Below are 18,165 nucleotides of genomic sequence, written 5' to 3' on the forward strand. Positions count from 1 at the left end.
CGTGTGTGTATGTGTGCTGGTGTGTGTGTGTGTGTGTGTGTGTGTGTGTGTATATGTGTGCTGGTGTGTGTGTGTGTGTGTGTGTAGGTGTCCACTGTTAAAGAGTGGGGGTGACTTTAACCTTTATCTAACATACAATACAATGCGTGCATCATAATATTAACCCACAGGTGTTTTTTTTTCCAGCCACAGATCTCTCAAAGATCAATTAACACACAATGGTGGAGCTCCACAGATACAGTGACTTAAACTTCTGTGTGTGTGTGTGTGTGTGTGTGAAAAGTGGGCTGTTCCTCCTGCCCGGATCTTTCATGACATTTCCACTACTGATACAGAGGGGGGCAGCAGTGAGTTTTCCCATATGAACCATTCACCAAATCAACTTTGGTTCTTAACAGAGTCGTAGAAAGAGAGAGTTACGTGTTCGAAGCATCTTGCTGGTATACTTCTAAATTTCAGGCTGTTTTCATTGAAATGCGAGTAGTGGCCTATGTTGCAAAATCTACTTCAATGTGATACTATTACCACATTTGTTTCAAATTACCAATGTGGTTTAGAGCATGTTAGCTCATAAATTTTCACCAAATTAGAAGATTTAGGTAGCCTAATTTAATGTTAAGCTTAACTAGCAAAAACATAATAACAATAGACTCGGTTGTAAGGCGTTGCGTTGTCATAATGCCATTTAATGTATAACATTAATAAATTAGACACATGTGTTTCGGGGGAAAATAGGTAGTTATTATAGATGTAAATATATATAGCCTAACACCAATGATGAATGAATGAGTATTGTAGGATTATATTTTAAATTTAAGGATTTAATTTAGCTTTTTGAATTGTAACGTTTATTATTTATGGCAACGTGAAAAGACAATAATGATTTAAATGTACTCCTGTGGGCAAGAAGAATAACTAACAACTTTCCGCATGTGATTGACACCACAAACTCCCCGCCTACCTTACAGTACAAGCCCGGACAAGTGCAGACAATTGCAGACGGGATGCAGAACGGGAGACGGGAGAGAGACATTCTTAAGGTCAGTTACACATATGTTCCTTGGACCGAAATGTAGTGTACTGTATTAATATTGAAATCCTCCTCATTTTCCAAGAGCAGAGCGGAGGTGATGGCTGCAGTCGTTGGGGCCAAGGTTGTGATCAGGGCTGTGGTCGTCACAGCTACTGTTGTTGGCACTGTGGTTGTCAACATTGTGGTGGGTGCAGTTGTCATTGCTGGTGTGTTGTTCCCACAGTGGTTTTCAACATTGTTGTGGGTGCAGTTGTCATAGCTACCGTTGTTGGCACTGTGGTTGTCAACATTGTGGTGGGTGCAGTTGTTGTTGCTAGCGTGGTTGGCAAGGTGGTTGTCAACATTGTGGTGGGTGCAGTTGTCGTAGCAACTGTTGTTGGCAAGGTGGTTGTCAACATTGTGGTGGGTGCAGTTGTTGTTGCTAGCGTGGTTGGCAAGGTGGTTGTCAACATTGTGGTGGGTGCAGTTGTCGTAGCAACTGTTGTTGGCAAGGTGGTTGTCAACATTGTGGTGGTGTGCCGGGGTGGTGTGGATCGTGGTGGGTTGGGTTGTTGTTGTGGGTACTTCTGTTGTCATGGCAACTGTAGTGCTGGTGTTGTGTCTAGGAAACAACAGAATTCTAAGTCCAATCCCCAATTTGTCAAAAAACATCTTGACGTGGGAAAAGACACCACGGCAGCAAGCTCTTCAGGAAAATCAGACTTTATTAGCATGAGTGCATAAAGCCGGACCAGTTTTGCAGAAAATGGACCTCGAATGTCATTTTTACACCCATTTTATACACAGTTCTTATCTTAACTCCTCCTAAAACTCCTCCTAAAACAGGTGAAAACATCATTGTGGCAAATTGCCCAAGGTCCTCATGCTCTGCCAACTCAAGTTCAGGACGCCCCGGCCCCCGCAAACTGCTTTCTAACAAACATGTCATTTTGTATCTTTCCGTGGTTTTTTTAAGCATACACGTCATTTTGTATTTTTCCACTCAGGTTACATATGGGTCACTTATGCACTTCTAACACAAACTTATCAGCAGTAAATCATTGAAAATATACAGACATACTCAACATTTGATTAATATTCTCTTCTGATATTATTTTCTAATATACAGACATACTAAAATTTGATTAACATTCTCTTCTAAGTGAATAAATGTACGTTGCATTCTTTGCAGTCTTTGCTCTCATTTCAACAGTTTTCACTGTGGTTTCTTGCGTTTTCATAAGCTCAGCTGTAATTAATGTTCTAGGTTCATTTGATTTGATAACAAGCAGCATACATTTGATATATTGATTACAAGCCACTTACATATAGATACACTTCTGGAATGAATCATTAAGAGTTTTGGAGGAACCAGCTTGCTCATCAAGGTTGAGTCTGATTTTGACTTGTGATTGTTTATCATGCTATTAGGAGGGAGATCTTTTGTTCTGTGAATTTTCCCCAACACTGGTTGCCGTGGTAAGAGATTGTAGTTGAGTTGTTGTTGGGCATATCAGCTGATCTTCTGTGAGAGAGTTGAGAATTTGTCCTTTCAAGCTGTCAGGAGATTCACACTGCTCTGTTGAGAGAGACTTAATCTTTTTACTGTTAGCTTTCATCCAGTTAAAGAAAGATATCAGATTGCAGTCACAGTGCCAAGGGTTGTTGTCGAGATATACCCTGCTAAACTCTAATAAAGAGTCAAATATTCCTTCAGGAAGAGTTCTCAATTTGTTATTTGCTAACCTGAGGGTATGCAGGTCTGTCAAATGTTCAAAGGTTTTTGGTTCTAATGATTCAATCATATTATTCTGTAGATTCAAGTCTGTGAGTTTCACAAGCCCTTCAAAATAGTCACTGGACAAAGAGATAAACTTATTTAGAGACAAGTCAAGCTTCTTGAGTTTCTTCAAGGGACTGAATACACCTGCAGGCAGGACAGTGAGATTGTTTCCTCTGAGACTCAGTTCATGAAATTTTGGCATTTCTCCAAAGAGCAAGGGAGGCAGGCTGCGGATTTCATTCTGCTTAAGAGTCAAATATCTCATGTTTGGAAGTCCCACAAAAATTTCAGAGGGCAATTCAGACAAACGATTATTCTCTAAATTTAATGATTCCAAGAAGGTGTTTTGGGAAAATAAATCTGGCGGTATCTCAGTTATCTTGTTATCCCGTAAGCTGATCTCTTTCAGATCCGGTAGATCATCAAAGATCCCAGGTGGAATAGTGTCGATGTCATTTTCGTAGAGCCTGAGCCTTTGTAATTTACTAAGTTTTGTAAACAGCGCTCTGGAGACGGACGTGATCTTATTCTTGGCCAGGTGAAGAACCGTAAGGTTATCGAGCTGATCGAAAACTCCCTCGTCGATTGAGGCAATTTGGTTGGTGTGAAGGTGGAGCTCCTTCAACATTCTCAAGCCGTCGAACAGTCCCTTCTCAAGCTTCTGGATTTTGTTGAGCTTTAGGATCAGTCTCTCAAGCATCGGCTGGTCCTGAAACACGCCCAAGGGCAGCGACGTCAGATTGGTCGTCGTGATTTCAAGGAGCTTCAGCTTACGCAAACCCTCGAAGGCGTGCGCTTCCACGGACACGATGGGCATCTGCATGAACTCCACCGTCTCCAGCTGAGGGCTGTTGATGAAGGCTCTGTTCGGGACGTTGGAAAACCTGCTCCCGATGAAATAAACGTGAATGGTCCCCGGTTTCAGTGTGGCCGGGATCTCGGTAAAGTCTCTATCGTAGACTTCTTGGTATGTTTTGGATTCATCGCCCATGGTAAGAGCCAAAGCTGTGGTGATTGTAGGAGTTGTTGGGCATATCAGCTGATCTTCTGTGAGAGAGTTGAGAATTTGTCCTTTCAAGCTGTCAGGAGATTCACACTGCTCTGGTGAGAAAGACCTAATCTTTTTACTGTTAGCTTTCATCCAGTTAGATAAAGATATCAGATTGCAGTCACAGTGCCAAGGGTTGTTGTCGAGATATACCCTGCTAAACTCTAATAAAGAGTCAAATATTCCTTCAGGAAGAGTTCTCAATTTGTTATTTGCTAACCTGAGGGTATGCAGGTCTGTCAAATGTTCAAAGGTTTTTGGTTCTAATGATTCAATCATATTATTCTGTAGATTCAAGTCTGTGAGTTTCACAAGCCCTTCAAAATAGTCACTGGACAAAGAGATAAACTTATTTAGAGACAAGTCAAGCTTCTTGAGTTTCTTCAAGGGACTGAATACACCTGCAGGCAGGACAGTGAGATTGTTTCCTCTGAGACTCAGTTCATGAAATTTTGGCATTTCTCCAAAGAGCAAGGGAGGCAGGCTGCGGATTTCATTCTGCTTAAGAGTCAAATATCTCATGTTTGGAAGTCCCACAAAAATTTCAGAGGGCAATTCAGACAAACGATTATTCTCTAAATTTAATGATTCCAAGAAGGTGTTTTTGGAAAATAAATCTGGTGGTATCTCAGTTATCTTGTTATCCCGTAAGTTGATCTCTTTCAGATCCGGTAGATCATCAAAGATCCCGGGTGGAATAGTGGCAATGTCATTTTCATAGAGCCTGAGCCTTTGTAATTTACTAAGTTTTGTAAACAGCGCTCTGGAGACGGACGTGATCTTATTCTTGGCCAGGTGAAGAACCGTAAGGTTATCGAGCTGATCGAAAACTCCCTCGTCGATTGAGGCGATTTGGTTGGTGTGAAGGTGGAGCTCCTTCAACATTATCAGGCCGTCGAACAGTCCCTTCTCAAGCTTCTGGATTTTGTTGAGCTTTAGGATCAGTTTCTCGAGCATCGGCTGGTCCTGAAACACGCCCAAGGGCAGCGACGTCAGATTGGTCGTCGTGATTTCAAGGAGCTTCAGCTTACGCAAACCCTCGAAGGCGTGCACTTCCACGGACACGATGGGCATCTGCATGAACTCCACCGTCTCCAGCTGAGGGCTGTTGATGAAGGCTCTGTTCGGGACGTTGGAAAACCTGCTCCCGATGAAATAAACGTGAATGGTTCCCGGTTTCAGTGTGGCCGGGATCTCGGTAATGTTTCTAGCGTAGACTTCTTGGTGTTTTTTGCATTCATCGCACTGTCCGGTCGCGCTCCCGAGCACCAGCGGGAGAAGGTAGACGCAGAGTACAGGATGCATGTTGTGTTTTTCTGAAGAAAAGCAAGACGATGTTCAGTTACTATTTCAATTTCAACACTGTTCACACAGTTTAATATAATTTTTTTAAAGACGCGTTTTCGGCGCAATATATGGCTGGACACGAAACAAATGCTGCTGACCAAAAACGTGGACCCCTCGCCCCCTAACCCTACGCCAAAGCTTGCCTCCTACCGGACTGAAGCCTCCCATACCCTGGGCAACACAACCACCGATTGCACATTGGCGTGGCGCTAGCAGCCACAGTTAGCCCTGGCACACTCTGAATCCAACCTGAGACCTTGGGGCCTTAACCACGCAGTTCTTTTGGGTCGATGTATCTGCTTTGTCGTCAGAAGGTGCTTCAAGATAACGTTGATAAAGTTGTACGTACATACATCGCACTACACACAGTAACTTACATATAATTTCTACATGAAGCCAACATTTTTTTTTCCATTAAAAACTGGGAGTGTTATAATACACTTTTTTTTACACAAAGACTTTTTTTTAAATACATTTGCAAGGTAGCATTCATCAGAAAAAAATAAATGAGGAAGCCATTTTAAAAGCACACACAGTTCTTACAACACTGTGTCCTTATAGGGGACATGAATACTGTCCACATGTAGAGTCGGGATCAAATTTCTGAGGACACTACTAAGTCCTGGTTGTTTTCATTATACATTTATATATCGGCACCTTTTTTAACTTATTGTTTTAAAGTGCATGCTGCACCTGTGCTTTATAGATTTTCAACATATTTCTTCTTCTTCTTCTTCTTCTTCTTCTTCTACATCATGATCACCTGTGTGTTCTGTTGCTTGCAACATACTGTATTGCTGTAAGACTATCATTGTTTAATTCTTATATATGTAATTTATTCAATTTCAGCAAATCCTCATTCATATTATACAAAGTGCTTTCAAGTATTATTATTATTATTATTATTATTATTAGTAGTAGTAGTAGTAGTAGTAGTAGTAGTAGTAGTACTGTATTGCTATGTCAGTAACACAGTAAAATTAGCAATCAAGGAAATGAATTATGTTTTAGCACAAATCCAGAGTTTTAAATCCTTTCATTATTTAAAGAAGGAAAAGCAAAGTCTTACCCACATTCAGCAACGCAGCTACTGAATGTTGTCTTGCAGTTGGAAGGAGAAAAACAAACAGGGGAAGCATGCAGAGAGCCTTATCGCCTAATGAAACATCTGTTTGGGTGGTTCCAGAAGGCTCCGTGCAAACGTAGATAACGTATGTGTGTGCGTGTGTGTATGTGTGCTGGTGTGTGTGTGCATGTGTGTGTGTGTATGTGTGCTGGTGTGTGTGTGTGTGTGTGTGTAGGTGTCCACTGTTAAAGAGTGGGTGTGACATTAACCTTTATCTAACATACAATACAATGCGTGCATCATAAAATTAACCCACAGGTGTTTTTTTTTTTTCAGCCACAGATCTTTCAAAGATCAATTAACACACAATGGTGGAGCTCCACAGTTACAGTGACTTAAACTTTTATGTGTGTGTGTGTGTGTGTGTGTGTGTGTGTGTGTGTGTGTGTGTGTGTGTGTGAAAAGTGGGCTGTTCCTCCTGCCCGGATCTTTCATGACATTTCCACTACTGATACAGAGGGGGGCAGCAGTGAGTTTTCCCATATGAACCATTCACCAAATCAACTTTGGTTCTTAACAGAGTCGTAGAAAGAGAGAGTTACGTGTTCGAAACATCTTGCTGGCATACTTCTAAATTTCAGGCTGTTTTCATTGAAATGCGAGTAGTGGCCTATGTTGCAAAATCTACTTCAATGTGATACTATTACCACATTTGTTTCAAATTAACAATGCGGTTTAGAGCATGTTAGCTCATTAATTTTCACCAAATTAGAAGATTTAGGTAGCCTAATTTAATGTTAAGGTTAGCTAGCAAAAACATAATAACAATAGCCTCGGTTGTAAGGCGTTGCGTTGTGATAATGCCATAATGTATAACATTAATAAATTAGACACATGTGTTTAGGGGGAAAATAGGTAGTTATTATAGATGTAAATAGATATAGCCTAACACCAATGATGAATGAATGAGTATTGTAGGATTACATTTTAAATTTAAGGATTTAATTCAGCTTTTTGAATTGTAACGTTTATTATTTATAGCAACGTGAAAAGACAATAATGATTTAAATGTACTAGAATAACTAACAACTTTCCGCATGTGATTGACACCACAAACTCCCCGCCTACCATACAGTACAAGCCCGGACAAGTGCAGACAATTGCAGACGGGATGCAGAACGGGAGACGGGAGAGAGACATTCTTAAGGTCAGTTACACATATGTTCCTTGGACCGAAATGTAGCGTACTGTATTAATATTTAAATCCTACTCATTTTCAGAGTATTTTATTATGTGTGAAAATGCATTTTCAAGCCATATATTATGATTTTGGACCTCCCGCAACTGACAGTAGCCTATTTCCAAAGCGGGCACTGACAAACAAGTTTTCCTTACAACCACCGTTAAAATAACTGGTTTGTTCATTCATTTCGGGTGTCAATTTCGTAAATCATTATTTCAGGGATAGCACGATGCACGACGCTTTCAGAAAATGGTAGCTACTTATTGAATGAAGATCAGCTATATCCAAATTGATTGATTAGGCCTAAATGTGGTGGCAACCCTCGCGACATTTTATCGAACAATTTTAGCGACTAGTAATGCTTAGTTGCGTGATTTCGCGCGTAAAGAAATGCATCTGTTCGCGCGCGCTTAACTCGGAAAGGCAGACTAGTTACGCATTTGGCGAGTTGGTGAGTGTAATGTATTTCCATTAATATATGTAAACATGAAAACAGTTTTCCATCTTAAAATGATTATACTTAAGCAAACAACTGGTTTATTCGACCGGATTAAAAAAAAGTTGTACAAAGGCTGCATAGTTAGCCAGCTAGCCGTGCTGCCTAATCCTCCCTGTACCATAAACAATGATTTCATAATGATTTTTCATCCGTCGCACCTTTCCGATTTGCGAATCAAGTCTTTCTAGATTCAAGTGACGTTACTATACGGTCAGTATTGCAGTCATATTCGTCGTTAGGAATCCTTCGATGTGAATAATATAGTTCACAACTGTGAGCATAAGTTCCTAGCGAGTGTTCATCTACGGCTACCTAACTTACAGCCGGCTTCTCCATATACACGAAGCATGCGTGTTCACTTTTTCTTGGTTAATCTTGATTTTTGTGTTTATACACCTTCTGGTGATGATGGTGATGGTATTGTCTGTGCAGAAAGCGCCGCAGCGATGGGAATTCACGGCCTCGCGAAGCTGATTGCGGACCAGGCACCTTCGGCCATCAAAGAACACGAAATTAAAAGCTACTTCGGTAATGTGGCTATGGTTTTCTGCCGTATCTGCTGCTATCTCTCTGCTTTTGAGAATGTGTACTAACCTGAAAGAATGGACAGAATGTAGAACAGCCCCGTATAACTTTCGCAATAATCTGTTTATGTTCTATGTTAATATATTAGTATTGCTATGAACTTTTAAATGATACGTTATCATTTTTCAGGGCGAAAGATTGCAATCGATGCATCCATGAGCATTTACCAGTTCCTTATTGCCGTTAGACAGGATGGCAATGTGCTACAGAATGAAGATGGAGAAACAACCAGGTGACTGCTATAGGTTGCTGAATTGTTTTTGTTGAATATCCCAGTTAATCTTCTGACTTCTGACTCTTATCGCCACAGCCCTGCCCTGTACTTGTAAATGTCACAATTAAAATACCACTGCTCTACCAATACAGTTTAATGGATAGTTATTTCAGCTCTCAAAAATGACCACATTTGACTTCAATTCCCAGCAAAAATATTACCATTCAGAACATTTATTTACAGAAAATGGAAACTGGTCAAAATACAACAAATGCACAGTGTTTCAATGCATTGAATAACGCAAGCTAAAGTTTTTACCCTTTAGAATGGATAATTAAAAATAACAATGTCTTCGCTTAGGAATGGTTCAGCAATCAATATTTGGGGGGAATAACAGATATTGGGTGATCTCTCTGGTTTTTCCAGATAGTACAAGATTGAGATCAGGTACAGGCTGATACACAGTAGTGTAAATAATGCTGTCTGCATACAGCGTGTGGTCCTGGTGACCCCAGGTGAATTTCTTGCTCTTAAATGTGTCGGTGTAGGTTGTATTTTCCTCGGTACGGATGTACCGCTGTTCTTCAGCGCTCTCTCTCGTCTGTCCTCAGCCACCTGATGGGCATGTTCTACCGGACGATACGCATGCTGGAGAGCGGGATCAAGCCGGTCTACGTGTTCGATGGAAAACCCCCCCAGCTCAAGTCCGGAGAGGTAGGGCACTACCTCACAATATACGTCGTATATTTATCGTCATCGAGATATGAACATGCGAGATGAATACATCGCAGGAGACGTATAGTAGTATTAATTTAATTTGATGTTATGTTAAGTTGATTGGCTGTTTGTTCGATAGAAGTATGTTGGTAACGCTTTCGGGCCGAGACTGTTCATTGTCTGGGGTCTGTTAGCAGTGTAGCTAAAGCAGAAACTCCAATATTTTTATTTATTTATTGCAAGTCATAGCGTCATCGCAATATTCAACAACGTTATTGCATATTGTTATTTTCCTCATATCGTGCTGCCCTACTGGGAATTCACTTTTGCAACTGAGTGCGGCCTTTTACTATATAGTTTATGTTTTTTTGTGGGTTTTGTTTGTGTGTGTGTGTGTGATGTGTTGCCTTGTGGGTATTTTTTTCTACGGGGTTGTGTGTGGTTATTTCACTGTATACTATGTATCAAGTACTTTATGTTGATAAACTGCACTTTTAGGTATTTTGTACATTTGATATTGGGTACTATTTGATTAAAAATGCTAAAAGTATAAATGCATAAAAAAAATTTTTTTATAGTTTAACCTTTCCAACCATCTTTTTCTTGTTTGCAGTTGGCGAAGAGAGGAGAGAGAAGGGCAGAGGCAGAGAAGCTTCTAGCACAGGCACAGGAAATGGGTACGTGCTCACTGGTGGTGATGTTTTTTTGGTGAAGTTCTATTTTACAGCCCTCTAATTATCTAGCATTTACAGTGTAGTAGATACCCAGTTCTTGCACATGGTATGGGCCTGTAGCGTAGTGGTTAAGGTACATGACTGGGACCAGCAAGGACACTGGTTAAAAGCTGTTGGTTAAATAACCTGTAACAATAATGATGGTAGTGACTTTGTTTCGTAGCACTTACCACTGAAATCAAAATAGTTGCCTATTCATAAGTAGCTTTGCACTTGCCAGCGAATACAAGGTAATTAACAGGGTGTGAAATAAAACGTAACCATTAATAAATTTATTTGTTTAATCTTTTTTTTTTTTTTTTATTTTTTTTTTTTTTTTTTTATAACTGCCGTGGGACAGTGGAATTTGTGTAGAGTTGTGCTGACAGTCCGCTCTTCTGTCTCCCAGGGGAACAGGAGAACATCGACAAGTTCAGCAAGCGGCTTGTAAGGGTCACCAAGCAGCACAACGACGAGTGCAAGCAGCTGCTGACGCTGATGGGCGTGCCGTACGTCGAGGTAAACCGGAGCACTACGCACACTCTGGGGAAACAAAGGTACTGTTGGCTCGCTGCTCCAGAGGGAGGGGCTTGGCAGGGTTAGCAGATCGCCGCGCACAACAGCCCCCCCCCCCCCCCGGGCGCCTCGGAGTCACGGTCACGAGCACGAGACAAGACGAGACGGCTTGGAGACGGCGTGTTGTTCTCGGATCGCCAGATCCCTTCGGGACGGGGTGTGGGCGGTGTATCCCCCGGCTAACACTGATTGGATTAGATAGGGTACAGTTGGCTACCAGATTGGGAGAAAAAGGGAAAAATCTGAAAAAAAATTATTTAAAAGGAAAATAAAGAAATAAATAAAGGTACTAAAAGTGCCTAAAAATGTACAAATGCTTGTTGCTGTACCCTATCGGTACATGAAATTGTACCCCTAGCCAGCAAAGTATAATTAATTTGTTCCTTTTTTTGCTTAGTAAATGTACTCATTTGATCCTAAAGAAAACATTATCGTACTTCCAGGGTACTTTTTGGGAAATTTGATCCTTGAAGAACAAAAATGAACCTCCACTGTCACTTTATATCTGATAGTCTATGGAAAGGGGGCCAGAAGGTTCGAGCCCCAGTGTAGCCACAGTTGTTGGGCCCTTGAGCAAGGCCCTTAACCCCACATTGCACCAGGGAGGATTGGCCCCCGCTTAGTCTAATCAACTAAGTCACTTTGGGGGAAAAAAAAAAAGCGTCATTTAAATAACCGTTTATTGCGCTCTGTTGCTAGGCGCCGTGCGAGGCTGAGGCCAGCTGTGCGGCGTTGGTGAAAGCGGGGAAGGTCTTCGCCACGGCGACCGAGGACATGGACGGCCTGACGTTCGGGACGACCGTTCTGCTGAGACACCTGACAGCCAGCGAAGCCAAGTACTGTAAAACCGCCTCTTCTACACAACACTACTGTAAAACCGCCTCTTCTACACAACACTACTGTAAAACTGCCTCTTTTACACACCTACAACTACTCCACACTACTGTAAAACACCCTCTTCTACACACCTACAACTACTCCACACTACTGTAAAACACCCTCTTCTACACAACACTACTGTAAAACTGCCTCTTCATCACACCTACAACTACACCACAACACTGTAAAACACCCTCTTCTACACACCTACAACTACTCCACACTACTGTAAAACACCCTCTTCTACACAACTACAACTACTCTACTGTAAAACTGCCTCTTCTACACAACTACAACTACTCCACACTACTGTAAAACACCCTCTTCTACACACCTACAACTACACCACACTACTGTAAAACACCCTCTTCTACACACCTACAACTACACCACACTACTGTAAAACACCCTCTTCTACACACCTACAACTACTCCACACTACTGTAAAACACCCTCTTCTACACAACTACTCTACTGTAAAACTGCCTCTTCTACACAACTACAACTACTCCACACTACTGTAAAACACCCTCTTCTACACACCTACAACTACACCACACTACTGTAAAACACCCTCTTCTACACACCTACAACTACACCACACTACTGTAAAACACCCTCTTCTACACACCTACAACTACTCCACACTACTGTAAAACACCCTCTTCTACACACCTACAACTACTCCACACTACTGTAAAACACCCTCTTCTACACACCTACAATTACTCCACACTACTGAAAAACACCCTCTTCTACACACCTACAACTACACCACACTACTGTAAAACACCCTCTTCTACACAACTACAACTACACCACACTACTGTAAAACACCCTCTTCTACACAACTACAACTACTCTACTGTAAAACTGCCTCTTCTACACACCTCCAACTACTCCACACTACTGTAAAACACCCTCTTCTACACACCTACAACTACTCCACACTACTGTAAAACACCCTCTTCTACACACCTACAACTACTCCACACTACTGTAAAACACCCTCTTCTACACACCTACAACTACACCACACTACTGTAAAACACCCTCTTCTACACACCTACAACTACACCACACTACTGTAAAACACCCTCCTCTACACACCTACAACTACTCCACACTACTGTAAAACACCCTCTTCTACACAACTACAACTACTCTACTGTAAAACTGCCTCTTCTACACACCTACAACTACACCACACTACTGTAAAACACCCTCTGCTACACAACTACAACTACTCTACTGTAAAACAGCCTCTTCTAAGCAACTACTCCACACTACTGTAAAACTGCCTCTTCTAAGCAACTACACCACACTACTGTAAAACAGCCTCTTCTACACAACTACAACTACTCCACACTACTGTAAAACAGCGTCTTCTACTCCTCGTGTAGCAGGGTTAGCGTTCGCTCGGCTAGTTCGCTAGTAAAAGCACGGTGAAGTGCACTGCAGGCTTGTATCAGGTTACCACGATAACACTCCCTGATGACATAACCCTCTAATTCAAAATAACTTTTGCCCTTGGCTAGGGGCGATTTCGCCTTTAGCTGACCCGGTAACGCGTTTGTCTAAGAAATCTTCGGGAGAGTGAGAGACCGGGGTTCGAGTCCCACGTCGGACGTCACACGGATGAGCAAACTACTTTCACGGCGTGCTTCTCTTGTGTCATTGCGCTCTCGCTAGGCAACACATGATGGCACCAGGCCGGTGAATAACACTCAGGGGTCAGCGGATGTCAAAACAGGAAATTGGGGGCCGCGGTGGCACAACAGGCTAAGACGCGGCGGACTTGCAGTTGCAGTTCTTCTTCGGCCCGCCAGGGAGCGGGGTGTGGACGGTGTACCTAACTCTAACTCAAATTGGAATCGAGGGGGGTACAATTGGCTACTAAATTGGGAGAAAAAGGGAAAAATCTGAAGAAAAAAACAGGAAATTGCAAAACTGGCTGCATCACTGGCAGGTTGTTTACACCCCTACAGTACTTTCTGTGCTTTTTTTGACCACCTTGTTCCCCCTGGCTTCCCCTGCTCTGTTGACCTGTTGTCTGGTAAAGAAAGGCTGTCTGTCAAGTAAACGGCTGCAAATCTGAGTGCACCATCTTGTGGTTTGATTGATTGTTTTCACGTGTCCTGTTTTTTCATAGCTCAATGGCTAAATCTTCCAGGCACTTGGTATTTGCTGTTAAATTCATGTGTGTGTGTGTCCCCCCCCCCCCCCCCCCTTTTTCCTGCAGGAAACTTCCCATTCAGGAGTTTCATTTCAGCCGCATTCTGCAGGATATCGGTCTGACCCACCAGCAGGTAATCCTCCCCTCCCCTCCCCATCTCCTCAATCCCAAACAGCCTGGCAGTTTTACACAGGCTGGCTGTAGGTTCTTCGGAATGTTTTTCAGAAGGCCGAGTCTGTTCTAGAACTTCAGTCACCGGTTGTGACAGTTTCATCAGTGTTAGACCTTTCAGTTAAGAACAATATTCCTTCTTTCCTTTCTGTCCCAAGAGTGCCATATGCCACTCTCCGCCTTATACCTTTTCAACCAATAAAAATGACTGCTATACTATCGTTTTGACTCCACTATTAAAACCCGACTATATTTTCTGAAGACTTGGGACTGAAAGGGTTAACTCACTGTCAGGGGCCCCCAAAGATGCCGTAACTAACAACATTCTAGATTGTGTTCTAGAATTCCATGGCACTGAGTAAAAGTGACAAGAATCTGTAGAAATGTCTCTGAGCCTGTCTCATTCAGAATTCTATCTTTTAAAGACACATTCTTCAAGGTGTAGACCTGAATACTGACTCTCAAATCCTAAAATGTAAACCCAGCCTTTTTTTTTATTTTTTTTTTACATTTACATTTACATTTACATTTTAGTCATTTGGCAGACGCTTTTAATCCAAAGCAATTTACAAGTGCATAGGTTCTTCCACAGGTTAAAGCATCAAATCCGTTACTACTAAAATACACATGAAGGGCTGTTCTAAATGAAAATGCAGCCGTTGTAAGTGCTCCGTGTCTCCACCGCTCTCCTTCCTGACTTAACCCCCCCCCCCCCTCCCCTCTCTCTCTCTCAGTTCATAGATCTGTGCATCCTGCTTGGGTGTGACTACTGTGGCACAATTAAAGGAATCGGACCCAAGAGAGCCATCGACCTCATTAAGCAGCACGGCTCCATTGAAGAGATTTTGGAGAACATTGACCCCGCTGTACGTGTCATTGGAGCAGAATGCAACATGCCTGCCATTTAAAAATATTTCAGAATTGTGCTATTTCACGTGCAGCAATCCACAGTGATAAATGATGGATCATTGCATTTATATTTTATATCGATATTATATTCATATTTGTTCTAGTCACTCAAAGCGCTTTACAGTAAATGAGGGGGAAACTTGCCTCAACCGCAGCACCCACCTGGGTGATGCAACGGCAGCCATTTTGCGCCAGAACCTTGACCACACACACCAGCTGGAGGTGGAGAGAGGGAGAGAACAATTAGCCAATTGAGTGCGGGGATGATTAGGTGGCAGGGGCTGAAAGGGGCCCCACACTCGTTTAGCTTCAGCGGGAGCGGAGCGTATGACGGCAGACGGTGCTGACGGGGGGGCCCTGTTCCGACAGAAACACCCCGCTCCGGAGGACTGGCTGTATAAGGAGGCTCGGGGGCTGTTCCTGGAGCCCGAGGTGGTGGACTGCGGCGCCGTGGAGCTGAAGTGGAACGAGCCGGACGAGGCCGGTCTGATCCAGTTCATGTGCGCCGAGAAACAGTTCAGGTATCTCCCTGCCGAACGCCTCGCGGTCACGCCCCGCCGTTACATCACATTTACACGAATGCCGTTTGGCAGACAGTCTTGTCCAGAACGATGTACAGTTGATTAGACTATCCTCCCCTGGAGCAATGCAGGGTTAAGGGCCTTGCTGAAGGGCCCAACGGCTGTGCGGATCTTATTGTGGCTGCACCGGGGATCGAACTACCGACCCTCCCAGTCGTGCACCTTAACCTCTGCGATGCTGGCCGCCCTGTCGACTGTAATACGGTTTTCTAACATTACAGTGCTGAACTTGGGAAGTTTTTACTTTGTCAGTGGCTTTATTGTGCGCTATGAACATTTTATATAAAAGGCGATTGTAATGGTCATGGTCAGGGAATAATGGTTGTACAGTAAGTGTACCTGGGAGAAAATAACCAGGGCCATATTTGGATTTGTGGTCCGGATTAGGGCTGCACAATATATCGTATGTTTATCGTCATAAGAACTGCGAACGCTTCAATATTTTACTCATGACGTAGGTAGACGAGCAATGATATCTCAGTCTATCAGAACATATCATCGCAGTATTGGACAACGTTATGGCATACCTCATACTTTCCCGGTATGGTGCCAGCCCTGGCCTAGGCCTGATGATGTTGCTGGTGTGTCGTAATCCTGCCTTTGCCCCCACCCCCCCCCCCCCCCCACCCTGCAGTGAGGACCGCATTCGGAACGGCTGTAAGAAGATCCTGAAGAGCCGGCAGGGCAGCACGCAGGGCCGGCTCGACTCGTTCTTCACCGTGACGGGCTCCCTGTCCTCCAAGCGCAAGGTACGGCCTGCTCCCCCGGGACGGGGGCGGGGGGGGGGGGGGAGCCCTGCGTTGGCCGATTTTCAGGATCACGCGCTCCGTGTTGAAATCACGAAACGATAATTAATTCTGATCGATCGGACGATATTCTTGCGTTGCAAGTGCCGACAGTTCCCCATAACGACGGAAGGCTTCAAAAGATACGAACAAGAAATGCATCTGAATAAATGGTATAAATATGTTACGCATTTATATATTAAAGGGTCCGTTCACTCAAAAATAAAGTTAAAGTATGCGCCTGTTCAGAGTTTTAATTATTGTATATTGTATGTACATTTTAGAAAATGTATATGTAGTTCACTGTGATCGAATGGATCTCGATGGACCCGTTTTCTGGTATATCAAATACGCTGAGAAAAACAATTCTCGCGAACGTCAGCAGAGCTGAAGAATGATCATTTTAATGAACTATAATATAGTCTATTGCCGAAACTTCCCTATGCAGCTACTCTGGGCCCAAGTGCTTGTTGTTTAAATGAGTGCTTTAGCCGTCTGTTTGCTGTGCTTGGCTTTTCATATCAGAACTTGAAACTTCAGCGTGTCCACAGAGAAGGGGGAGGGATAAACAGCGTTGTGGTTTGAGCGTGTTTGTTGCTGCAATTCCTCTCTCGACTGTTAGAAGAGTCCAGAATGACCTATTGTACCTTTTAATTATGTTTTTTTTTTGGGTCAACTGCCCCTTTAACGGGGCATGTGCTTTTCTGGCCTTACCCCTCGCTTTCTCACGCTTCTTTTCAGGAACCGGACTTGAAGGGGTCCGCAAAGAAGAAGTTGAAAACAGGTGTAACGCCAGGCAAATTCAAGAAGGGGAAATAGGGGCAGGGGAAGTGATCCCTCCTGGGGGGAGGATGGCAGATGCAGTCGCTGTGCTCCTCGAGGAACGTGCTGGGGGTGGGAGAGACCAGAAGACCAACTGGGGGTGGGAGAGACCAGAAGACCAACTGGGGGTGGGAGAGACCAGATGACCAACTGGGGGTGGGAGAGACCAGAAGACCAACGCTCAACTTGAGAATTTCATAGTTTTGCTTGTAGTATACTATAGCACCAGCACAGCACACACATTTTAATGAACATGATTTACTTGTTTCTTTTTGTTTGTTCCATAAATGATAATAAAACAATGTACAGTTCCTGGTGTTGTGTCAATGGTGCTGATCGAGGTAACTATTGTAATTAAAATGGATTCCAATCGTTGACTTGATGGATCGTCCTGTCCACAGTGACTAGCAGAAGAGGGTGAGTTTTTCTTCAGAACGCAACAGTGTGTTGTCACCAGGAAGGCACAAGAGGCCAATTTAAAGTGGACATGTTAAAAGAAGTGTATTGCTGGCAGAACATGCAAACAATTAATCCTGTGAACCAAAACAACACTGCTACACTGTTGATCTACTGTTAAATATGGCATTATCACAAAAGGCTGATCGCTAAAGTTAAAGCAATCATAGTACAGTATGAAGAGGTAAGTCTTGGAAAGGGTCAAGGCTGTCCTGACTTGTGTAATACAGGAAGGCTTTTGAAAATGGCTGACTTACCCCTGAAACTCGTCCTTTTAAGTTATGTTTTTCGCACCAGTGAATTTGCCATATAGAAAATTCCCACATTTATCTGCCTGTACAATTGAAATGCATAATTTCAGTCACCAGGGCCCAGTATTTCAAACCATTTAATCTGGATCATCCAGATTTTGAAATCTAAATCTTCTACAAATCGGATTACAGAGTCAGTCATTGGATACGCCTCTGCCTGTTGATCAAAATAATGCAACATCTCATTAAGACAAACGAACATGAAGAAGTAAATCTTTTAGCATATTACTCATTTTAATATGCAATAGTACACAATACACAGTCTAATTTTA

General features: G+C 42.9%; 2 protein-coding genes across 4 annotated transcripts; one reads left to right on the forward strand and one right to left on the reverse strand.

The window, feature by feature from the left end:
• Window positions 1-1,719: 1,719 nt before the first annotated feature.
• On the reverse strand, window positions 1,720-6,374 carry LOC133126841 (slit homolog 3 protein-like). Of its 2 annotated transcripts, none has more exons than XM_061239264.1 (2): window positions 6,260-6,374; window positions 1,720-5,159 (listed from the first exon to the last, which is right to left on the reverse strand). In XM_061239264.1, exons 1-2 carry the CDS (start codon window positions 6,327-6,329, stop codon window positions 2,440-2,442), a joined length of 2,790 nt encoding a protein of 929 aa, XP_061095248.1. In that variant the 5' UTR covers window positions 6,330-6,374; the 3' UTR covers window positions 1,720-2,439. The 2 variants fall into 2 exon arrangements, with proteins under 2 accessions (XP_061095248.1, XP_061095249.1); XM_061239265.1 differs by having other exon boundaries at window positions 6,264-6,351.
• A 966-nt stretch (window positions 6,375-7,340) lies between these two features.
• On the forward strand, window positions 7,341-17,437 carry fen1 (flap structure-specific endonuclease 1). 2 transcript variants are annotated; one of them, XM_061239308.1, is made up of 12 exons: window positions 7,341-7,463; window positions 8,431-8,526; window positions 8,713-8,815; window positions 9,409-9,511; window positions 10,128-10,191; window positions 10,637-10,746; window positions 11,503-11,639; window positions 13,925-13,991; window positions 14,764-14,895; window positions 15,308-15,459; window positions 16,154-16,268; window positions 17,046-17,437. In XM_061239308.1, the coding sequence occupies exons 2-12, from the start codon at window positions 8,445-8,447 to the stop codon at window positions 17,121-17,123; spliced, it is 1,143 nt and encodes a 380-aa protein (XP_061095292.1). In that variant the 5' UTR covers window positions 7,341-7,463; window positions 8,431-8,444; the 3' UTR covers window positions 17,124-17,437. The 2 variants fall into 2 exon arrangements, with proteins under 2 accessions (XP_061095292.1, XP_061095291.1); XM_061239307.1 differs by lacking the exon at window positions 7,341-7,463 and adding an exon at window positions 7,825-7,950.
• Window positions 17,438-18,165: the final 728 nt, after the last annotated feature.

The sequence above is a fragment of the Conger conger genome, chromosome 4 (assembly GCF_963514075.1).
Source record: "Conger conger chromosome 4, fConCon1.1, whole genome shotgun sequence".
Lineage (NCBI taxonomy): Eukaryota > Metazoa > Chordata > Actinopteri > Anguilliformes > Congridae > Conger > Conger conger.